This window comes from Liolophura sinensis, chromosome 6, assembly GCF_032854445.1.
Source record: "Liolophura sinensis isolate JHLJ2023 chromosome 6, CUHK_Ljap_v2, whole genome shotgun sequence".
In the NCBI taxonomy this organism is placed as follows: Eukaryota; Metazoa; Mollusca; class Polyplacophora; order Chitonida; family Chitonidae; genus Liolophura; species Liolophura sinensis.
Genome location: NC_088300.1, coordinates 74,723,202 through 74,745,419, shown reverse-complemented (window position 1 = coordinate 74,745,419; position 22,218 = coordinate 74,723,202). Strand labels below are relative to the sequence as shown.

The following is a 22,218-nucleotide window of genomic DNA, read 5'->3' as shown; positions in this document are numbered from 1 at the left end:
TGTGATGACCGATTAGATACACTGACAATTAGACTGATTGACACATTGCTGTTTAACGCTGTAGCCAAGATTTTATTCTCTTCCAAGCCATGGGTGTTGGTAGAAGACGATGTCTTCAACGAAAGTTACATCCTCAGATAACGAGCGCTGTAAGTCGCTTATTGTCGCCAATGTCCCAATAAACAGTTACAGCTCGCGAGTACGCCATTTTCCCTACCTAATGTCATGAATGAACCATCATCTCGCCTGTTTCGTAAATTACGTGTCTCACACTGAGCGAGATGCCCGGTAATTGCTGGTTTGTGCTAGGAATATTTTTCAAGATTTATAATCAGATAGGCTCGTAATAACTGGATTGTTGTTTTGTTGAGCGAGGAGCATGTTAACAGGTTCTCGACACGATATTTTCGAAACCCTGTTAATGTGCCATTCCCGATTTTTGTCACACTATAATCCTGACCGCCGTTATATAAGTGAAATATTTCTGATACGGCATAAAACACCACAAACAAATAAATAAATGTGGCGTTACAGCCTAATCATTCATTCATTCATTCACCCTGCTATTCATTCTACTTTAGAACAGGGGAAAACCGACGACCATCAGCTTGCTGGTACGGACAGCCGTAGAGGAAGCCAGCATGAGCTGGACTTGAACTAACAGCGACTGCATAGGTGAGAGGTTCCTGAGTCATAACGCTGCGCTAGCCAGTTGACCAACTGATTAATTTATTTGATTGGTATTGTATGCCGTACTTTAGAATATTTCACTTATACGACGGCGGCCAGCTTAATGCTGGGAGGAAACCGGGCGGAGCCTGGGGAAAACCCACGACCATCCGCAGGTTGGTGTAGGACCTTACTACGTACGGCGGTAGAGGAAGCCAGCATGAGGTGGACTTCAACTAACAGTGACCACATTGGTGACAGGTCCCTGAGTCATAAAGCTGCGCTAGCGCGCAAACTGAGCCACTGAGGCACCCTGCTGGCAATGAGGTAATGCTTATTGGTTTTCCCTCATTATCATAACCCGTATGGGTTAACGGCTGAACCAACCCGCTGTGTACTCGTCGAATACAATATTCAGTTCAACAAAAACACATGTCACTTTCAAAATTTTCCCATTAAACTATCGAGACTAACTTTGACGTTACGCTATCCGATTCAGATTTTCCGAATCAATGACGTTTTTCTACAGCTAATTAACAGTGCCTGGATTTTGCTTATCACAATTAGATAAACCTCTGGGGTGGCTATCCAGAAAACGCACCATATATAAAAGCGGGCGTCAAGCCATTCCAGTAGCCTTTGCATCAAACAAATCCTCTTGGATGCTGCTGGTGGGCCTATTTCGTTACTACGCCGTGAGTTACTTGGAAAAGTGGACCCTAATTCGATCTATTAATGCATGACTTGCTTAACGCCAAATAACCGAAGCATGCAATAGGCGCATAAGCGAGGGTTGGCTTCAAACATGCGATCTCAATCCCTCAAGGTCGGACGGTGTCATGGAGCTAGCGCTATCACCATACCTCTGAGCAAGCTGGTCACTAGTTTTCCAGTTAGTCGAAAGTAGAATAGAGAAATAACAAAGATGTTTCATTTCGGAATGGTGTTTTTTTATTCCTTTCTAAAATATGCTGATGCAAATAGGCCCATGTTGAAATGTTCTAATACTCCTCAGCCTCGCCTTCTCCTTCATCCTCCACGGAGTCGACACCAACCTCTTCGTAGTCCTTCTCCAGAGCGGCCAAATCCTCTCGAGCCTCGGAAAACTCGCCCTCCTCCATACCCTCTCCCACATACCAGTGGACAAAGGCACGTTTGGCGTACATTAGGTCAAACTTGTGATCAAGACGAGCCCATGCCTCAGCAATGGCTGTCGTGTTGCTCAACATACACACGGCTCTCTGTACCTTGGCCAAGTCACCACCAGGCACAACCGTTGGCGGCTGGTAGTTGATGCCGACCTTGAAGCCAGTGGGACACCAATCGACGAACTGAATGGTTCTCTTGGTCTTGATAGTAGCAATGGCGGCGTTGACGTCTTTGGGAACAACGTCACCTCTGTACAGCATACAACAGGCCATGTATTTGCCGTGACGTGGATCGCACTTCACCATCTGGTTGGCTGGCTCAAATGTGGCGTTGGTGATTTCAGCCACAGATAATTGCTCATGGTAAGCCTTCTCTGCGGAGATGACTGGGGCATAGGTAGCCAGAGGGAAGTGGATACGGGGGTAAGGTACCAGGTTGGTCTGGAACTCGGTCAGATCCACATTGAGGGCGCCATCAAATCGAAGAGAAGCCGTAATGGAGCTGACGATTTGACCAATCAGACGATTGAGGTTTGTGTAGGTGGGCCGTTCGATGTCAAGGTTACGGCGACAGATGTCGTAGATTGCCTCGTTGTCGACCATGAAGGCACAGTCAGAGTGTTCCAGGGTGGTATGGGTGGTCAGAATGGAGTTATAGGGCTCAACCACAGCCGTGGACACCTGGGGTGCTGGGTAGACGGCGAACTCCAGCTTGGACTTCTTTCCGTAGTCCACGCTGAGACGTTCCATAAGAAGGGAGGTAAATCCAGAACCGGTGCCTCCTCCGAAGCTGTGAAAGATGAGGAATCCCTGTAAACCTGTACATTGGTCAGCCAGTTTTCGGGTGCGGTCAAGAACCAAATCGATGAGCTCCTTACCGACGGTGTAGTGACCACGGGCATAGTTGTTGGCGGCATCCTCCTTACCGGTGATGAGTTGTTCCGGGTGGAACAGCTGGCGGTATGTACCGGTACGAACCTCATCTGATGATGTGAAGAAAAACAGTGAGATCAAAAAAATGAAATGATACGTGCCTGTGTCATCCACTTTAGGTGCTAAAGTCATTTATTTTTATATTTTTGAAGTTTCAATTTGATTTTTTAGCGAAATTGTACCGCATATCTGAACGTTTAATTTCAAATTGTAAATATCAGGATAAAGTATGTAATGTCACATTTGTATACTCAATTCTAATCAAATTAAATATTATTTACTGTCGATGCTACAAAAACAATAAAACATTTTACAAGCCCATTTGTGGGTGCAGAATTAGAAAACATCGTTCAGAAGTTGACGAAAAGAACTCAAAAAAATGTCACGACGCCCAGTTTCATTTAAACAAAACGTGAATGTTAATAAATTATGTACTAGATTACTTTGAAGTAAAATCTATATTTACCAACGACAGTTGGCTCCAAATCGACGAAGACAGCCCGGGGGACGTGCTTGCCTGCACCGGTCTCACTGAAGAAGGTGTTGAAAGAGTCATCCCCACCCCCGATGGTTTTGTCTGAGGGCATCTGACCGTCCGGCTGGATGCCGTGTTCCAGACAGTACAGTTCCCAGCAGGCATTTCCGATCTGGACTCCGGCTTGTCCGACGTGGATGCTGATACACTCTCTCTGTTGAGCGGATAACAGATAAAGTTCTCAGAAACTTACACTTGATGTATGGTTTACTAATCCTGACATAAATTATTCCTTCACTTTATAGTAAGTACTAGGGATTTCGAATGTTTGTAGCTACATTTGGGTAGTTTATTGAAAACAATTTCACAATGAACTAAAAATGAACTTCTCCCCGTTCATCCCAACAGAACGCTGCTCTTGTGTAGACTTGACTTACCATGTTGGTGTTAGGGTTGGCTCACACGATCTGTCCAGCGGGTTCTTGAGGTCTGCCTGAGGGACAGGAATCAAAGTGTGGTGACTGGTATCGACAGGGTTAAGGTTTTATACTCTCCCTGTAACTGTATGACCAGATTGAGGCGGTAGGGTTGCTAGGAGCCCGCACGCGGAACCGGGCTGGACAGGTACCCCGCTGGCGGGCAGTGTGTTGTTCTCAGTTTAGTGTTTACACACATTCTCCGTAAGGGATTAACGGATTAATTTAATCTGGGGAATTTGTTATACAATATTGTAAGTTGTGATGTGCAGCGCTTAATCGACAGATACTGCATCTACCTAATCCTGGTTGTTCGTTTAATACGCGATAGTTTAAGCCTTCAAGTCACAGTCACATAATACGGAAGCAAACAATTAGTTACAATGCTTGTAAACTGATAGAAACAAATGTCAGAAGACTACTTAGTCCTTATCAGAAACAATCGCAACAAAAATAGTGATAAAAAAAATCAAGGTTCACAACAGCAAAAAATTGCGTGCATACTGTCCACTGCATCGCGCTGCAATCGCACAGCCTAACGTCTTTGTAAAACATTATCGAAAAACTGCACTTTCTCTGATAATTAACTTGATATTTATTTATTTATTTGATTGGTGTTTTACGCCGTACTTCAGAATATTTCACTTATGAGACGGCAGCCAGCATTATGGTAGGAGGAAACCGGGCAGAGCCCGGGGAAACCCCACGATCATCCGCAGGTTGCTGCCTGACCTTCCCATTTACCGCTGGAGAGGAAGCAGCATGATCTGGATTTGAAATGACAGCGACCGCATTGGTGGGAGGCTCATGGGTCATTACGCTGCGCCAGCGAGCTAACCAACTGAGCCACGGAGGCCCCCAATTAATTTGATAAATTCTAGGAATAGAGTAACCCTGGGGCATGGAGGGAGTTAAATTTGATATGATATGTTGCGTTGGCTCATTTACTGAACCGATGACTGGTAATTAATTTCTTCATGTATGATCTCACTGATATAAATCATAAATCAGACGACTTAAGCCACCTGGAACAGTGGTGATTCACCCTGACGGTAGGGCTGTCTGGCGAGGTTCGCTACCGTACACATCTGAATTTTACTCCGGGACAAAATATGCTTTGGTTGACGGGACATCATTTAGCCCCTGTGGTTAAAGAGGGGACAAATTGTTTATATCGTGGCACCTCGAGAGGGAAGAAAAGTATGTAGTGCAGTGGCCAGTTTGTTGTAATACGGCATAGTGACAGAGATTGATGGATTGTCACAGTTGCGGAAATGCACCACTATAAGTATTTCAACAATCTTAGGAACATTTTTAAATCGTTATCTTACATTTCCTGCTTTTCATATATAACTTGAAATCCATTTGGAGAAAATCGTGTACATACCGTGTTCTTGGGTAACGCTTGCTCTCTTTATCACGAACACAGTTCATTTGTATCAATTCATTGCACTGGCAATTAAACCCGTTATATAATTTAGCAAATCTTTACTGTTTTCCTTTCCTATGAAGCGTGAAGAAGATCGACTAAACAACGAAAATTCTTGATCTGAAAAGCAAGGTATCAAAGCTAAATAGAATGACGAAATAAAAGTCTGGAGTTCTCATTGCACTGCATTAATGTCATACCACGTGTGAAGAGTTAATATCGTATGATGTGGTACAGTCATTGAATGTAATCTGTGGCCATTTGCCCAGCCGAGAAAAAAGGCTCATAGCTGAAAGAACCAACCCACTCTAAGAGCGTTCGGATGTTGTGTATATATTGTATTGTTTTAACAGATAAAAAAAGTAATTATGACTTACCCGCAGTATTCATATTGATATTATTTCTTTTTTGTTATTAGCGCGCTAGCGCAGCGTAATGACCCAGGAGTCTCTCACCAATGTGGTCGCTGTGAGTTCAAGTCCAGCTCATGCTGGCTTCCTCTCCGGCCGTACGTGGGAAGGTCTGTCAGAAACCTGCGGATGGTTGTGGGTTTCCCCTGGGCTCTGCCCGGTTTCCACCCACCATAATGCTGGCGTATAAGTGAAATATTCTTGAGTACGGCGTAAAACACCAATCAAAAAAAAAATCTTTTTTGTTAAATGTGTGTGTGTTGGAGGGTGTGGGTGGAGGGGTGTTGTTAACTACTGGAACAGCCAGGGTAGGAAGTGTTATTTATCAAACGCTTGCACGAAAGCCTTTACCGCCTATGCCGATATTTGAGTGATGCACTCAGGATCACAATCGAAAGGATATTCTTTGAAAATAACATAAGGTTTGAAACTCTAGCTGGAATATAACAGAATGTAGAAAGTTGAGAAGGCGTTTTTGTTCTTTTTTTCTATATATGAATTTATACGTGAGATTTTTTCGTCGTACTTAACAATTTCCAGTCATATGACGACCACCCAAATCAATCACATTATACTGACTCCAGGCTAACAGGCCCTGTTTCCTTGCTCTAACCACAAAGTACTAAGCGCCAAGCGGGGCAAAAAAGTACCATTTTTTGAAAGGGTATGACTGACCCGGATGTATAGGTTTATCAGGGAATAGGGTCTTGTGGAATTCCCATTAAGTATATACTACTATGAAGCGTCTGTGACCGAGTGGTTAGTTTGCTAGACCAGCACAATCACTCAGTAGCCTCTCACCAACGCTGTGAGTTCAGATCACGTTGGCTTCCCCTCCCAAGTTTTCTGCTACCGGAATGCTGACCCTAAACATATATGAATAAAAAGTGAATATGATTTCAGTTATGTGATTTTCAGAGACCAAAACGGTTTGCTCTCTCACAGACTCTACGACACGAAGAATTGTTTCAATTTTAACATTGTAAGGTATCCTTACTTGGACAGCAATATATCAAAGTGTCCTGCATATGGTGTACATATCTCGCCTTGTAGCATTTGTAAGATCCTGCCTCTTGTGTGACGATTTCGGTCAACCTCTCAAGGTATTACTGCAAAAACTAGTCTGTCATCAAACGCATTAACTCCAAGTTTCTTAAGTTTTACAATGAGTATAATTCTCTTGTAAGTAAATATGGACAGAGTGTACAGAATCTCTGGCGCTCTGCTTCATGATTGTGTTTAATTCCGCTTAACCCGGGGCTAGGGGTTTGATATTCATCGTGTTGAATTAGATCGGTACGTTGGATACGTGAACAGTTGCAATCAAAGCGTAGCTGAGATACATATTTTGTTATCAGCAACTGATGATTTGAATACTGATTTCACTCAGTCGCCTAGAACATACCTTGCGCTTTCCCAACATCTCTGAAAACTGTTAATTGCTTATGTTTGCACATTCTTAGTTCTTTGGACGTTCATGTTATACGTGGTTTTGGGGTATTAGCCTTGCGATTATTGATCTGGGACGTCCTTCTCGGTTTACGACTGGCATAGGAATGTCTGTTTCGAAGCACAGACAGATAGTTCCATGAACTCTTGTAACGTTAACTCGTTGCTTGGACTGAATGACCTCCGCTATATATCACTAAATATGGCCAGAGAAATGGGGCGTCCCAGGTTTCTATATCAGTGAAGTATTTGAGTGAAAAAGTATGGCGTAAAACACCATTTTAAACAACAAATGAATGTGGAGTTAAACTCTAATCAATCATTCTTTCAATCATTCATCTATTCTTGGATGGTGGCGATGTAGTGCTTTTTACCTTGTTTAAATTATAACCCATATGGTCTAACGACTGAAAAAAGCCCTTGTGTGTGCTTCTGAAATACATTCAATCCACCCAACGTCCTTGAAAAATTTGGAACCACTGTGTTTTTTTTTACGGTTAAGCAACAGCGTCTTGCGTTTGCTTGTAAAAATAATTAGGAAAAACTGTCATGTAGGTATCAAATAAGGGCACGATAGACAATAATGAATCCAATAGCCCTATTCGGACAGGGCATCGTACGAATCTATTCATAGGCTATTAGGTGTCCACCTTCATTTGATTACTTTGCCATTAGGCAGAAGGAAGATTACAAGTTACTTGAAGAGTTCGCTCTAACTCAAACTGTTAAATCACAGACCCGTTTACTGTGAAACAACTCAAACTTGTGTACCGCGTAAAATCCAGGTTGGCCGAATATTTAGTCACCAGTGTTCAGCTTATACTATCATTGCTGCATGTTAAAAAAGAAAGGAACTGGATGCAAACAAGCAGTACATTACATTGACAGAGCAACTTTAACTATCTCAACTCGGTGGCCTACCATCTTCGTATTAGTCGTAAGTGCAAGATGAACAAAATACACAGATATTCCATTTTGGATTGGTCTTCGTTTATTGCTTTTTTGTAAATGCTAATGCAGACTGTCTGAAATAAAATTGCTCTAATACTCCTCGGCCTCGCCTTCTCCCTCATCCTCCACGGAGTCGACCCCAACCTCCTCGTAATCCTTCTCCAGAGCGGCCAAATCCTCTCGAGCCTCGGAAAACTCGCCCTCCTCCATACCCTCTCCCACGTACCAGTGGACAAAGGCACGTTTGGCGTACATCAGATCAAACTTGTGATCAAGACGAGCCCATGCCTCAGCAATGGCTGTCGTGTTGCTCAACATACACACGGCTCTCTGCACCTTGGCCAAGTCACCACCAGGGACAACCGTTGGCGGCTGGTAGTTGATGCCGACCTTGAAGCCAGTGGGACACCAATCGACGAACTGAATGGTTCTCTTGGTCTTGATAGTAGCAATGGCGGCGTTGACGTCTTTGGGCACGACGTCACCTCGGTACAACATACAACAGGCCATGTATTTGCCATGACGTGGATCGCACTTCACCATCTGGTTGGCTGGTTCAAATGTGGCGTTGGTGATTTCAGCCACAGATAACTGCTCGTGGTAAGCCTTTTCTGCGGAAATGACTGGGGCATATGTAGCCAGAGGGAAGTGGATACGGGGGTAAGGTACCAGGTTGGTCTGGAACTCGGTCAGATCCACATTGAGGGCGCCATCAAATCGGAGAGAAGCCGTGATGGAGCTGACGATCTGACCAATGAGACGGTTCAGGTTGGTGTAGGTGGGACGCTCGATGTCAAGGTTTCGGCGACAGATATCGTAGATAGCCTCGTTATCGACCATGAAAGCACAGTCGGAGTGTTCCAGGGTGGTATGGGTGGTCAGGATGGAGTTGTAGGGCTCAACCACAGCCGTGGACACCTGGGGTGCTGGGTAGACGGCGAACTCCAGCTTGGACTTCTTTCCGTAGTCCACGCTGAGACGTTCCATAAGAAGGGAGGTAAATCCTGAGCCGGTGCCTCCTCCGAAGCTGTGAAAGATGAGGAATCCCTGTAGACCTGTACATTGGTCAGCCAGTTTTCGGGTGCGGTCAAGAACCAAATCGATGAGCTCCTTACCGACAGTGTAGTGACCACGGGCATAGTTGTTGGCGGCATCCTCCTTACCGGTGATGAGTTGTTCCGGGTGGAAGAGTTGACGGTATGTGCCGGTACGGACTTCATCTGTTAAGAAAAATCATGAGATCTGCACTGACTAAAATAACTTGTCGGTGAACTATCATTGACGACGATAAGTAGAAACTTTAAGAATCATTGTGATGTTCATATCAGTGAGTGAGGAGTACTATTGAAATATTTTTGGGTGTTTTGTGGTGTTTGCCATGTGTTGGGGTTGTAATTAAGAATATTTCACATAGAAGACGGCGGCCAACATTATGATGGAGGGAAACCAGGTAAAGCCCAGGGGAAACCACGACTATCCGAAGGCTGCTGACAGGAATTAAAACGTACGACCGGAGAGCAATTCAGCACGAACAGGACAAACTCACTGCTATCACAACTATTGAAATCCGGGCAATTCTAAACTGTAGTTGCAAACCAAATGACACAACAAGCAAAACAGAGCTAAGCGCAAAAAGCCAAAGGTGTACAAGAATAGCATTATTAGTGTTAAACGGTATGCCAATGCCACTGATGTATAGGATATTATTTTTAGTTCAGAAAAACAACTTACCGACAACAGTTGGCTCTAAGTCGACGAAGACAGCCCGGGGGACGTGCTTGCCTGCACCGGTCTCACTGAAGAAGGTGTTGAAGGAGTCGTCCCCACCCCCGATGGTTTTGTCTGAGGGCATCTGACCGTCCGGCTGGATTCCGTGTTCCAGACAGTACAGTTCCCAGCAGGCATTTCCGATCTGGACTCCGGCTTGTCCGACGTGGATGCTGATACACTCTCTCTGTTGAAATGATAAAAGATTTAGTTCTCAGAGATATTCATGCTTTACTGATCCTGTGGAGAACTTTGTTTAACTTTTTTGTAAATATCAAGGAATTTTGAAACTCTTAACGTTATTTGATCATCTTAATACACAAGTAGCGTAACTTTGAAAAACGAAAGGCTCAGATTTACTCAATATTCCGGCACGGCGTTTTACCATCAACCTGAACGGTTCTCCTGGTGATGGCAAAATAGAGTGCCAAAAAATTGAATCAAAAGGAGCCTTTCGTTTTTCGGAGTTACACTAATTGTATTATTACGTTAAACTAATCAGCGGAACACAAGGTTTATTTGATAATCTTATTGAACATAATTTTTCACCTTTCACCTTTCAGTCATTTACCCAAACAGATGTTCACCCTGATGTTGACTTTCTGTCGAGATGCTCTCGTGCAGAATTGACTTACCATGTTCGTGTTAGGGTTGGTTTACACGATCTTTCCGGTTGGTACTTGATGTCTGCCTGAGGGACAGGAGTCAAGGTGTGGTGACTGGCATCGACAGATCCGGGCTTTTATACTATACCTGTAAGTGTGACCAAGCCGAGGCTGTAGGGTTGCTAGGTGGACCGGACCGGACTGGTAGTCCGCAGGCGTGTTATTCTTGGTTCCGGGGTTACGGGGCATGTATGGGATAAAGGAATTAATCTGAGGAATTATGTGGAACAGTGTCGTCAGTTATAATGTACTACGCCAATGAGATTGGAGTAGTACTCCCACTTATTCCTGGCCGGTAGGTCCTTTGATATTCTCAGTCTTGGAGATATGGAAAACAAATTTCCCCTCTTAGAACGTTAAGTGTGAGTGCACCTAGCTTTAGCGAGGAGGGAATTCACTTTGTCTGGCTGGCAGTTCTACTTTTGCTTCTATAGACGTTATGCTAATTTTTGATCAAACTATAAATATCAAGTGAAGAATGAATGTGTGTGGTAGTGATGATATTGTAGTCTATCTGCCAGTAACTGATTTCCTTTATCCTTTGTCTATAAAATAAAGCTGAGATGTGATGGTAGTCTCTCAGGATTTAAGGACTTACGACTTGTGCAACAATGGCGGAGCAGATGACTTGATCACATAGGATAGTTCGATAAAACGCCTGGACCAAAATGATACCCGATCAGCCTAAAATATAATGCTGTAATGCATTTTTCCTGGGTCTTACAGATAAACGGTATTTGTCACAAATCATTTCATAGGAATTACAGGATGTGAGACTTCCTGACACTTAGGAAAGCGGTGGTTCACGTTGACCACTCGGAGCGCTGCCATGTCCATTTGGACTTACTCATGCACAAAATATACTTTATATATGTATGCTTGGGGCTTCACGTCGTACTTAAACAATTTTTTCAGTCGAGGAGTTATAAGGTGTATATACGTATACTGTGTCTTCTTGTGGCAAGGCGAGTCCATGTCGTCAAAGAGCCGTCGCCAATCAAGTATCATTCCGAAGACACCAGATATAACACCGTACCCGCATTATACTGACACCGGGCCAACGGGTCATGTTTGGTGGCCCTAACCACTCAGTGCTGATCGTCAAGGAGGCAGCGACAAATGCCACTTTAAAGTCTTGGGTGTGCCCCGCCCCGGTTTTTTTTCCAGGTCTCCAACATTACAATAATTAGACCACAGAACGATGTCCTTAAGCTCACGCGGTTGCTGTTAACAGGCCAATTCTAGATACAACAAGTATTTATAAGATATCCCCAATGGCTTTATTTTCACACAAAATGTTCCGTAGACACAATATTTATGCAATGTTAGTCTGTAAACTGCATTTAAAATAAATGTTATGTCAACTAGTTCCATTTAAAAAGCCCTATTAAAGTTGGATCTGCCGTCTATTTTGTCGACGGGATTATGTATTGACAAGCCGTGGAAAGCTTTGCCAAATCCATGCATTAGGCCTACCGACTGAGTTTTTTCAAAGGCCATCGCATGACTTAATCTATGATTATCCCTTCATGTACACCTCTTAATTAGCACCCTGAAGATAAAGTTAATCAGTTTTACATATATTTTGAGAGATAGCCTAGGCTAGCGGAGCTGTATCAAATTCTGGAAAAGCGTGTGCAGCATAGATCGGCTGGCCGATACATCGATTGGGCCGATTTTCGCTCACATACCAACCACGTAGATGGCACAAACGCGGACCCTTCTGGTTCGTCTGACACGAATTGGATATCTATGGATTTATGGTAGTATCAGTGGAGAATTAGGCTCGGTTTCGTAGTTCACAGACTATTAATTTTTGTAGCCAAATCAAGCGATCCATACGAGGACCCATGCAGTCCGGTCAGCCGATTGTGAGTTACAATGACAACAGTGAAAGCAACAATGGCGCTAACCTTTTATGTGCCAATGTCCACTGCCATACTAGGCCAGTAACAGCGCATGCTTCTAAAGCCATGGCTTTACCTGATGATGGTTGTTCGGTCCCATCGTGAACGTCTTCGAAGAATCTCTGCACCAGAACCTGTATACTTCATTGTAAAAACGAACAGAGCAAGTTCCGCGATCCACTCTGGTTGTAACTCAGAGGTTATTGTCGGTATAAACCTCAAATTTCGCCCCAACCAAATTGTCACAGAATTCCTTGGTGATCGTGCAATCAAGTTCTAGCAGTTCTAGCTTCATTGAACTGTAGTTGCTCATGTTTAGTTCATGTCCATGTAAGCTACGGCTGACATAGAAGAGAACAACATTCGTCTTCCCCTGTTCCTGTGACAAGACAGCCATTCCTTAGGAGAAACATCGGTCTCAAGCGTGAAAGGTTTCGTCAAGTCTGGGTATCCGAGGACAAGTGCGCTTAACAGTTTCTTTTTATGAGTGCAGATCTCCATGGTGATTTCCTCCCTTGGCTCTGGATTCGAAACTCGCTTAGACCTCCTAGTCATTACATACCTATCTGGGCGTCCATGTAAGCTGCGGGTAGCTATCTGAGAAAGTGAGACGCGTAACTGCGATAGTAATCCGCCATTTCCCAGCGATCAACCGCTCTCGTCTTCCGTGGTCTGTTGCTATTCTCCGCTTTGACACCACATGACCCAGAAACCGAATCCGTCGTTTCATCATGTGAGATTTCTCGGGTTTAACCTACAAATTAAGTAACCATATCAAGTCACTCAACCATCTACTCGAAAGATGTCGCTGGAATCAAGATACCATGAAGATATATCAGGAGGAAAGGAAAATTCTCGTCCCCAAAGATCTTATACATCATGCGCATGAATGTTGGAGGTCCGTTGTAGACTCCAAAAGGCATCCTTGTGAACCCTTGTGAAAGTCCACCGGTTCCAACTCGAGAAGGCCGTTTTAGGGTTACGTCCCTTCCTCCATACACTTCTATCAATCCCTAGCCACCGGAAAGCGCGATCACGCAATTCGAAATACGACAATTGCGATGAGCCTAAATTCAAGCGACATAGTTCGGGTTTGAGGTTTGAGGAACAGCTTCTGTTAGACGTAACTTCAGCTCAGTTTCCCTTCTCGGTTCAAATGATTTGTCAAGGTTTGACATTCTGTCGTAAATGTCCACAAGCTCTAGAGAACAAGTCAGAAAATCCTTATCATGCTGATGATATGAGTAGAATCGTTGTTGTAATGAAGCGATCTCATGCACTATGACATTACGATTACATGCACTATTATTTTAGAATCACATGCACTATCACATCACGATCACATGCAATATTACGATCACATGCACTCTCACATTGTGATCACATGCAATATCACATTAGGGTCAAATGCATTATGATGATATGCACTATGGATTACTGTCACATCCACTATCACATTACGATCACATGCAATATTACATTGCGACCACATGCACTATCACATTAGGATCACATGTACTATCACACTGCGATTACATGCACAATCACATTGCTATTAAATGCACTGTTACATTGGGATCACATGCACTATTTCATTACGATCACATGCATTGTTACATTACGATCACATGCACTATTATATTACGATCACATGCACTGTTTCATTACGATCACATGCATTGTTACATTACGATCACATGCACTATTACATTGCGATCACATGCACTATGACATTACGATTACATTCACTATTATATTAGAATCACATGCACTATTACATTACGATCAAGCGCACTATGACATTACAATCACATATACATCCACACCGTCCTGGATAACCCTACATTTTAACTGCACTTCTCCGTGCCCGCCTGACGCGTGAATTCATCTTTAAATAACAGTCTTTGTCTCACGTACCTCGACAGGTGTAATAGTTCCCCCAGACACTGCCAAGTTTTTAAGTCCGCAGGATGTTCACCTACCTGGACATGTGCAGTAGTTTTTCCGGTCACTGTCAGGTTTATAAGTCCTCAGCATGGTGATGTACCTGAACATCTGCAGTAGTTTTTCCGGACACTGTCAGGTTTCTAAGTCCTCAGCATGGTGATGTACCTGAACATCTGCAGTAGTTTTTCCGGACACTGTCAGGTTTATAAGTCCTCAACATGGTGATGTACCTGAACATCTGCAGTATGTTTTCACTGTCAGGTTTATAAGTCCTCAGCATGGTGATGTACCTGAACATCTGCAGTATGTTTTCACTGTCAGGTTTATAAGTCCTCAGCATGGTGATGTACCTGAACATCTGCAGTAGTTTTTCCGGACACTGTCAGGTTTATAAGTCCTCAGCATGGTGATGTACCTGAACATCTGCAGTAGTTTTTCCGGACACTGTCAGGTTTATAAGTCCTCAGCATGGTGATGTACCTGAACATCTGCAGTAGTTTTTCCGGACACTGTCAGGTTTATAAGTCCGCAGGATGGTCACCTACCTGGACATGTGCAGTAGTTTTTCCGGACACTGTCAGGTTTATAAGTCCTCAGCATGGTGATGTACCTGAACATCTGCAGTATGTTTTCACTGCCAGGTTTCTAAGTCCTTAGCATGGCGATGTACCTGAACATCTGCAGTAGTTTTTCCGGACACTGTCAGGTTTATAAGTCCTCAGCATGGTGATGTACCTGAACATCTGCAGTATGTTTTCACTGTCAGGTTTCTAAGTCCACAGCATGGTCACGTATCTGGACAAATGTAATAGTTACCCCGGACGCTTTTAGGATTTTAGTTATTTATTTGATTGGTGTTTTACGCCGTACTCAAGAACATTTCTTTTATACGACGGGGGCCAGTATTATGGTGGGTGGAAACCTTGCAGAGCCCAGGGGAAACCCACGACCATCCGCAGGTTGCTGAAAGACCTTCCCACTTACGGCCGGAGACTAAGCCAGCATGAGCTGGACTTGAACTCACAGTCATTGCGCTGCGCTAGCCCGCTAACCAACTGAGCCATGGAGGCCCCTTTTAGGATTTTAAGTCCGCTGCATGGTCACGTTACTCGATAGATGCAGTAGCTCCACTAGACACTGCCAGGTTTCTGTCCACAGATTCTTTACGTGTCTGGACAGGTGCAGTAGTTCCCTCAGATAGTGCCAGGTTTTTAATTCGCAATATGGTCACAACAGGTTTTGTTGTTCACACGGATACTGTCACGTTTTTAATTTAGGAGGTTGATCACGTACCTGAACTAAAGCTCTCCCTGCTTTCACACCGGGTTTCCTGACTTTTATACGTTTTCCTATTACCCCGTAAACTTTGAAGCCAACTGATAGGGTTTTTTCTAACAGCTCATGAAAATGATTACATTATGTTATTATCACTATTACATTATTATAACAGTAAATCAAACGCCCCCAGCACCATAGCTTAAACAGAATTAGGTAGAAAAATGCAGTGATGTTAATTGCAAGGTAGACGCCACTGATAAGGAATTATTTAAAATGCTGTTTTGTGATCGCCTTTAGTAAATAATAACATGACAACGATGCAAAGGGACTAGGCCACTGGTGTGCTTTGTCCACCAGCAGTCCACTACTGGTTTATGAAGGAATGCAATGTAAAAGACTACATAAGGATGTATATATATATATATATATATATATATATATATATATATATATATATATATATATATATATATATATATATATATATATATATATATTATTACCAAACTTGTGTGGGAAACCATCTGCCTTCGCGATTACCAGCCCAGGTGACTGAGCAGGAAGTTATTGACAACTATACCAACCTGTACCACCATGAATTGCCGGGCTTTATAGACAAGATCGAGAAGTACTGTTATCTTAGTTTTGACGCCCTTGACGCCAACGTTGACGGGGGGATATCCCTGGCTGAATACAGCGTCTACCAGAACAGTTTCGGCATCCACCACCGGGATTACATAGAACTTATCTTTTTCATTAACAGAGCTGAATTTCTCAAAGAAATTATGGATTACTGCTTCCTAGATGAGTCAGAGAATATTCCAGAAATGTACGACCACGAACCAGCCAAGATATTCAAGAAACTGTTGTGACCTATTTAGTTTGAGTTCCGCTACAAAAGGCTCGCTTGACTGTCATATAACAGGTTTACGGGGGAACAGAATTTCTTCGGAAGAATATGAACGTTAACCATATCAATGTGTAAGGCTTGGGTTGTTACATGTCACTGACTGAATGCAATTTTGGTGGCGAGTATGAGTGATGAGTGAAACAGACTATAGGATATAATTCACAGGGGTGTAATTAAGCGGCATCACTCATCGTACTAATCTACTTGCGTATCTCATACACATGCCTATAACTATCGCGACACAATAGTGATGTCACAGTTTACTCTCGTTGATCACCTGGAAACCAAAGCTTTTCATCTTTTGGTAAATTTCGGCTGCGAAAAGGCCCACAAGGCTTAGTCCATGACATCATCAGTGTCACCGATACAATGCCACCAATATCAGCGGTATTATCGCGTGTTATATTGTTATACTTGCCTTTTTTGGATTGGTGATCCGCAGATATGAAGTTTCTTTCATCTAATGCTACTCATTTTGATCGGTGGGAAAAGCTGAGATACTTAACTAGGTACTTGAAATATCTCTTGGTTTAGCCGCAAGAGAAACAGCGATTGCTTGATTCAGGTCGTTTAATAATGAGCTATAGCGGTGAGCGAGCGATGTGCTAGCGGTGAGTTAGGAATGGGCATCACTATGTCAGAGGCCATGTACCTTAATCAGTGTTTGTAATATAAAAAGTGTAAGTGAAATTAAGCCTAAAGCAAACAAGGCAAAGTTATTCTAAATACATTCTACACAAAACATAAATGTGTTTAGGACATTGTTCCTCAGTTGATGAAACATGTTTTATCGATTTAGGTGCTATGCTATGACTGTAAGGACACGATCAGTTTCCAGGCAATATTGTAACATTATCATAAACAATACAGTTCTCGGGGTTATCTCCTTTGTACCGTACGCGGACAAATCTCATTACATCTCTCCTTTTACTTTAAAATCTGTGAAACACATTGGTCGAGGAGAACAGATACAAGCTTTATATGACAATAGTATGCAACCAAAATAAGGAAAACACACACTTGCATTCTCTGCATTTTAAACACCTCTACAACACTAATGTAAACAAATCAAGATATTTAGTATAGATACAGGACCCTAACAATGCCCTAAAGAAAAGGGCCAAATTCCAATCAGAGATGTAGGCGCTTCAGTGTTCTGATTACACGCCCAAATGACGTTTACATTACATTAGGTTCTGTTACAGGATCTGGCAAGGTACCTCTTGCTGATTCTTCAACACGTTGATTTTTTACAATTTATTTCAGCCCTTTCAGTAGCTGGAACTACCAACTCAGAATTACCACTAGAACTTGCTCACAAGGACTACATGGTACTTGAAGCAAATGTTTCCGGTGACGCCTATAACCCCCCCCCCCCCCATTTTCCCCTTCAACAAGATACGATCTGGGATATCCAGCTGCCTGGATAACTGTGCCCATAGCACCCCACTGCTTATCAGAATCTAGTTTCATGCGTACAGGATCTCCTGGATATAACGGAGGAAGATCTCTGGCACCATGTCTTCTATTGTAATAGAACGACTGATCAAACTTAGCTTTACAATCCCTCTACGACATCTCTGACTTACTGGGCCACTTGGAATTCTAGGGATTGTGGAAGAACTGGCACTGTAGTGCGAACTTGACGTGATAACATTAGTTCGTTCGGGCTATAAACGGTCGCGGATATCGGAGTAGCTCTATAGGATAGCGACGCTAAGAACGAGTCATCCTGACAGAGTATTTTTAGCACTTCTTATAGCTCTTTCAGCTTCCCCATTCGACCGATGGATATGAGGGCTACTTGTCACGTGATCAATTTTGTACTGATATGTAAACTTTTTAAACTCACTACAAGCAAATTGGGAACCGTTATCACTGGCTAATGTTTCAGGCATTCACCACCGCGACATATATTTCAATTTCCCTATCACTGTGAACTATTTAGTTTGCGACAAGTGAGCGATTTCAATGTAACGGGAATAATAATTAACCACAACTAAATAACTGTCACCTTTAAAGTCACATAGATCAGCGGCAGCCTTTTGTCATGGCCTCTCCGGCAATGGAGTAGACTTCATTGTCTCGTGACCTTGAGCACTGCGTTTAACTTGACAGAACTCTCAGTTTGTAATAACTCTTTCAAGACTATCATTTAATTCCGGCCACCACACGGTTTGTTTCGCCCTTTCACGGCATTTACTCAACCCTTGATGCCCATGATGAATCTTTTCAAGAATGGTTAATCGTTTGGCTTCCAGTATTACAATACGTGTGCCGTGCACAAGTAATCCGTCTATTACGCTAAGTTCACCGCGTACGGAGTACAGGTCACCAAGATCATTTCCTACATCCTGCAGATGCCTTGGCCAACCTCTACGATATCGCTGTCTGCAAAGTAGGATCTTTGTCACTTTCAGATTTAATTTCCTTAAGGAAAGGATCACTGATGGGCAAGTTTGCACCCACCTCTTGCACATATGCAACTACCTCTGCTTCTGTGTCTGACGTTGCAACTAGATTTAACGCAGATCTCGAGAGAAGATCTGACACTACCAGACACTTGACAGGCACATATTCTGCATTGTATCTCATTAGTCTCAGCAAAAAGTGACAGCGAATTGGGGTTTCATTAACGTTTCTATCATTAATGAGTGGCACTAATGGCGTATGGTCTGTTATCAGCCGAAAGTTGTCCAGACCGCACAAATATTTGTTGAATTTCCCACAAGCCCAAGTGCTTGCCAGGCACTCCTCAATTTCAGCATAATTCTGTTCAGCCACGTATAATGGACGTGAACAATACACTACGGTTTTAAACCCATCATCATGTTCCTGAACGATTACACCTCCAAGACCATACTGGCTTGTCTGCGCTTACAGCTGTGGGCTTACTGACTTCATAAAACGCTAGCACAGGCGCTTCTGAAATTAACACTTTCAGTTTCTCAAAAGCTTCTTGCTGTGACTTGTGCCATGTCCAAACTTTCCGCAACAAATTATTCAGTGGACTGGATATCTGAGTCATATTTGGGACATATCTACTCAAACAGTTAAACAGGCCCATGACTTGTCTAATTTCTTTTTAACATTAGTAGGCTGTTTGAGATCTTCACTTGTCCCGGTCTTATCAGGTTGAGGCCTAATTCCATCCTTTGACACCATATGCCATAAGAAATCTACACTTTCTTTCCTGAACTGACATTTGTCTTTGCTGAGCTTTAGACCTGACTCCAGAATTCTCTACGACACGTCTGTCCCGTTTACTTCTAAAATTGTGTGCGAGGGCAAGAGCGAGTTATTGGTCTTTACCTGCCCTAAGAAAAAAGTTTCAACAGGTTTGCCTTCAGCAGCGGTTACTTCTTGAAGGCGTTTTTTCGAACAACGTGCCACAAAATTTCCAAATCTTCAGTAGCGCTTACAGGATTTGTCCTTGGCTGGGTAATGAGATCTAGCGTGCTGGTCATAACCACAATATTGGCACTTCTGTCTGGTTTTATTATTTCCTTTATTGCGGGTCTGCCCCTCTCGACTTCTCTTGCGTTTGAAAGTTTGGTTTGAGCCTCTGGAACCAGGATTGTCTCTATCTTTCACTTCGCTCACACTACAGACAGCTGTATGGCCTGCTAGGGATTTAAGCTGTTCTTCTGAAGTTTCATGTGCCCAACACAGATCAACCGCTTTCAACAACGCCAAGTCTCTTTCCATTAGCAAACTTCTTCTGAGAGTGTTGTCCCGAGTACCAATTAAAATTTGATCACGGAACAGTCCGTCTTTTAAATCACCGTACTCACAGCTGGCTGTCAGTGACTTCAGATCAGTTACAAATTGGTCAACAGTCTCTCCATCACTAAGGTGACGACATCCAATTTTTAGCGCTCAAACGATGGCTTGTAATTTCTTTCTATCGTCTTCCGATGGAGTCATTGTGTTGAGCACTTCAGTCGCGTTATCTCATATAACGTGCAGGAAGACAACACACTGAACCGTCTCTGACTTTTCGCCGACACCGGAGACTATTCGGTACATGTCCCATCGTTGTTTGAAGCGGTGCCAATTTTCGCTGATGTTACCACTGGAAAGATTCAGCGGATCAGGTGGTTTCAAGGAATCCATCACTGTTACTCCTCAGCCGAACAACTCTCAGTGAGCTATTCACCATTATGAAGTGAAGGCCTCGAATCTTTCTGACAGAGTTTGCACCAAACTGCAAATTTTGACCGCTGCCAACACGTAAGGACACGATCAGTTTCCAGGCAAAGGCATGGAGTAATTTATCACCCTAAAGCAGACGTACATGTGTCGTTATATTAGCACAAACAATACATCGGGGTTTTCTCCCTTGTACCCTACATAGACAGATCTCATTACATCTCCCCCTTTCAGTTTACATTAAAAGACAGTACCTGGCTAAAACACATTTCAGTGGAAAGCAGCATACTCAAGATTTCTAAAAAGTATCATACATGTACTTTATTATTTTGGTGAGATTTCACAGAGTAATATGTAGAACAAAATGACAATACTGTACAAATGGCTGATGTGAGTCGAGGCAGCCATCTTGAGAATTTTATCCATTCAAACACGTTGCTATCAGATTGCGCGGTCTAAGCTGTGACGTAGCCTTTACCCATTCACTCCATTAAGTTATATATGATAATACAGAACTATAAAAGATAGCAAAATTATCGCAATGCCGTATTCAAGTCGAGATGCTTTCTCTGACGTCTGCGATAACTAAGTCTGCAAAAGTGAAGCATTAAATCCAGCTACAGTCGAAAGCCTAGATCAGCCTCAGTGGTGCTTAGATTTATTTCCATTTCTTTCAGAATTGAACATGAATCTAGTTGTACAACAATCCTACTGTAATTCTGTAAACATTTAATAGGGGTCAATATCACCAGCACAACCCCGCTGGAGGCTACGACCTGAACCAGGGTCGTTGAACCTCCTTGTAAGTGATATAGTAGTCCTTCTATACCCACAGTTCAAGCAATGGAAGAAATATTCTTCCAGTATATACATTTTTCCGAGAAAACTATATTTATCACTTGAGCCTTCATCGCGGTAGTCCACAGCTTTTATCTGCCATAGGCTAGGCTTACTGCTTAGACTATTATACGGAAATTACCTTTGATGTTAGAGAGCTAAACGTTAGGGTAAACGTGACGTCACCTGGCTCTCGATAATTGAGACGTGTTGAAGCTGTGCTAAGGCGAAGTTTCACTAAACTTTTACTGGGTTGAAAAAATCTGAAAAAAAAAACATTTAATGCCGGTTTAAGATAATTTGAATGGTGGTCTTTCAGTGGACATACAATTAGTCAGGTGCTGTCCTTCACTTTAAATGTGTCGAGATTTTCAATAAACTTAATTCACTGATTATACATTCCTTGCGCTGGCGTAGACGTAAAGCTTATTAGTTTGGCTTAATTATAATAACTGTGCTTTAACAAAAATCAGTACGCCGTGTGTTTCTCAAATATAATCCTATATTGTGAGTCCTTCTGACCTTGGACTTGGTATCATACCTTTATGACATGTGTTTTTGCATTGTGAATTAATGCCGTTTCTACGGGAAATCAAAAGTATCAGTTACTGTTTCCCAGAGTAATTACAACAACTCTGCTGCAGGTATCAAAGAAGCAACCGTCAAGCGAATCCAATAGCCTTAATCTGACCAAAACACCACACGCATCCAACTGTAGGTTACCAGTTGTTCTGGGTGCCTCTTCAATTCCTTCGGTCACCGTTTTGTAGAAAGACCATCAGTTATTTGAGTTAACCCTAACTGGCGTTTTAACT

At 42.9% G+C, this 22,218-nt stretch overlaps 2 protein-coding genes across 2 annotated transcripts; both read right to left on the bottom strand.

The window, feature by feature from the left end:
• Positions 1-1,670: 1,670 nt before the first annotated feature.
• LOC135469225 (tubulin alpha-1A chain-like) lies at positions 1,671-3,469 on the bottom strand. Its single transcript, XM_064747805.1, has 2 exons — positions 3,217-3,469; positions 1,671-2,800 (listed from the first exon to the last, which is right to left on the bottom strand). Exons 1-2 carry the CDS (start codon positions 3,335-3,337, stop codon positions 1,671-1,673), a joined length of 1,251 nt encoding a protein of 416 aa, XP_064603875.1. The 5' UTR covers positions 3,338-3,469.
• A 4,561-nt stretch (positions 3,470-8,030) lies between these two features.
• On the bottom strand, positions 8,031-9,921 carry LOC135466797 (tubulin alpha-1A chain-like). Its single transcript, XM_064744489.1, has 2 exons — positions 9,672-9,921; positions 8,031-9,160 (listed from the first exon to the last, which is right to left on the bottom strand). Exons 1-2 carry the CDS (start codon positions 9,790-9,792, stop codon positions 8,031-8,033), a joined length of 1,251 nt encoding a protein of 416 aa, XP_064600559.1. The 5' UTR covers positions 9,793-9,921.
• Positions 9,922-22,218: the final 12,297 nt, after the last annotated feature.

What these genes read in the sequence shown, in the direction of transcription:
- LOC135469225 (XM_064747805.1), bottom strand. Translation starts at nt 3,337, where the DNA reads ATGCCCTCAGACAAAACCATCGGGGGTGGGGATGACTCTTTCAACACC. An exon ending in TTTGGAGCCAACTGTCGTTG is followed by an intron (nt 2,801 to 3,216) that starts GTAAATATAGAT and finishes TCACATCATCAG; the next exon opens with ATGAGGTTCGTACCGGTACA.
- LOC135466797 (XM_064744489.1), bottom strand. Translation starts at nt 9,792, where the DNA reads ATGCCCTCAGACAAAACCATCGGGGGTGGGGACGACTCCTTCAACACC. An exon ending in CTTAGAGCCAACTGTTGTCG is followed by an intron (nt 9,161 to 9,671) that starts GTAAGTTGTTTT and finishes TTTTCTTAACAG; the next exon opens with ATGAAGTCCGTACCGGCACA.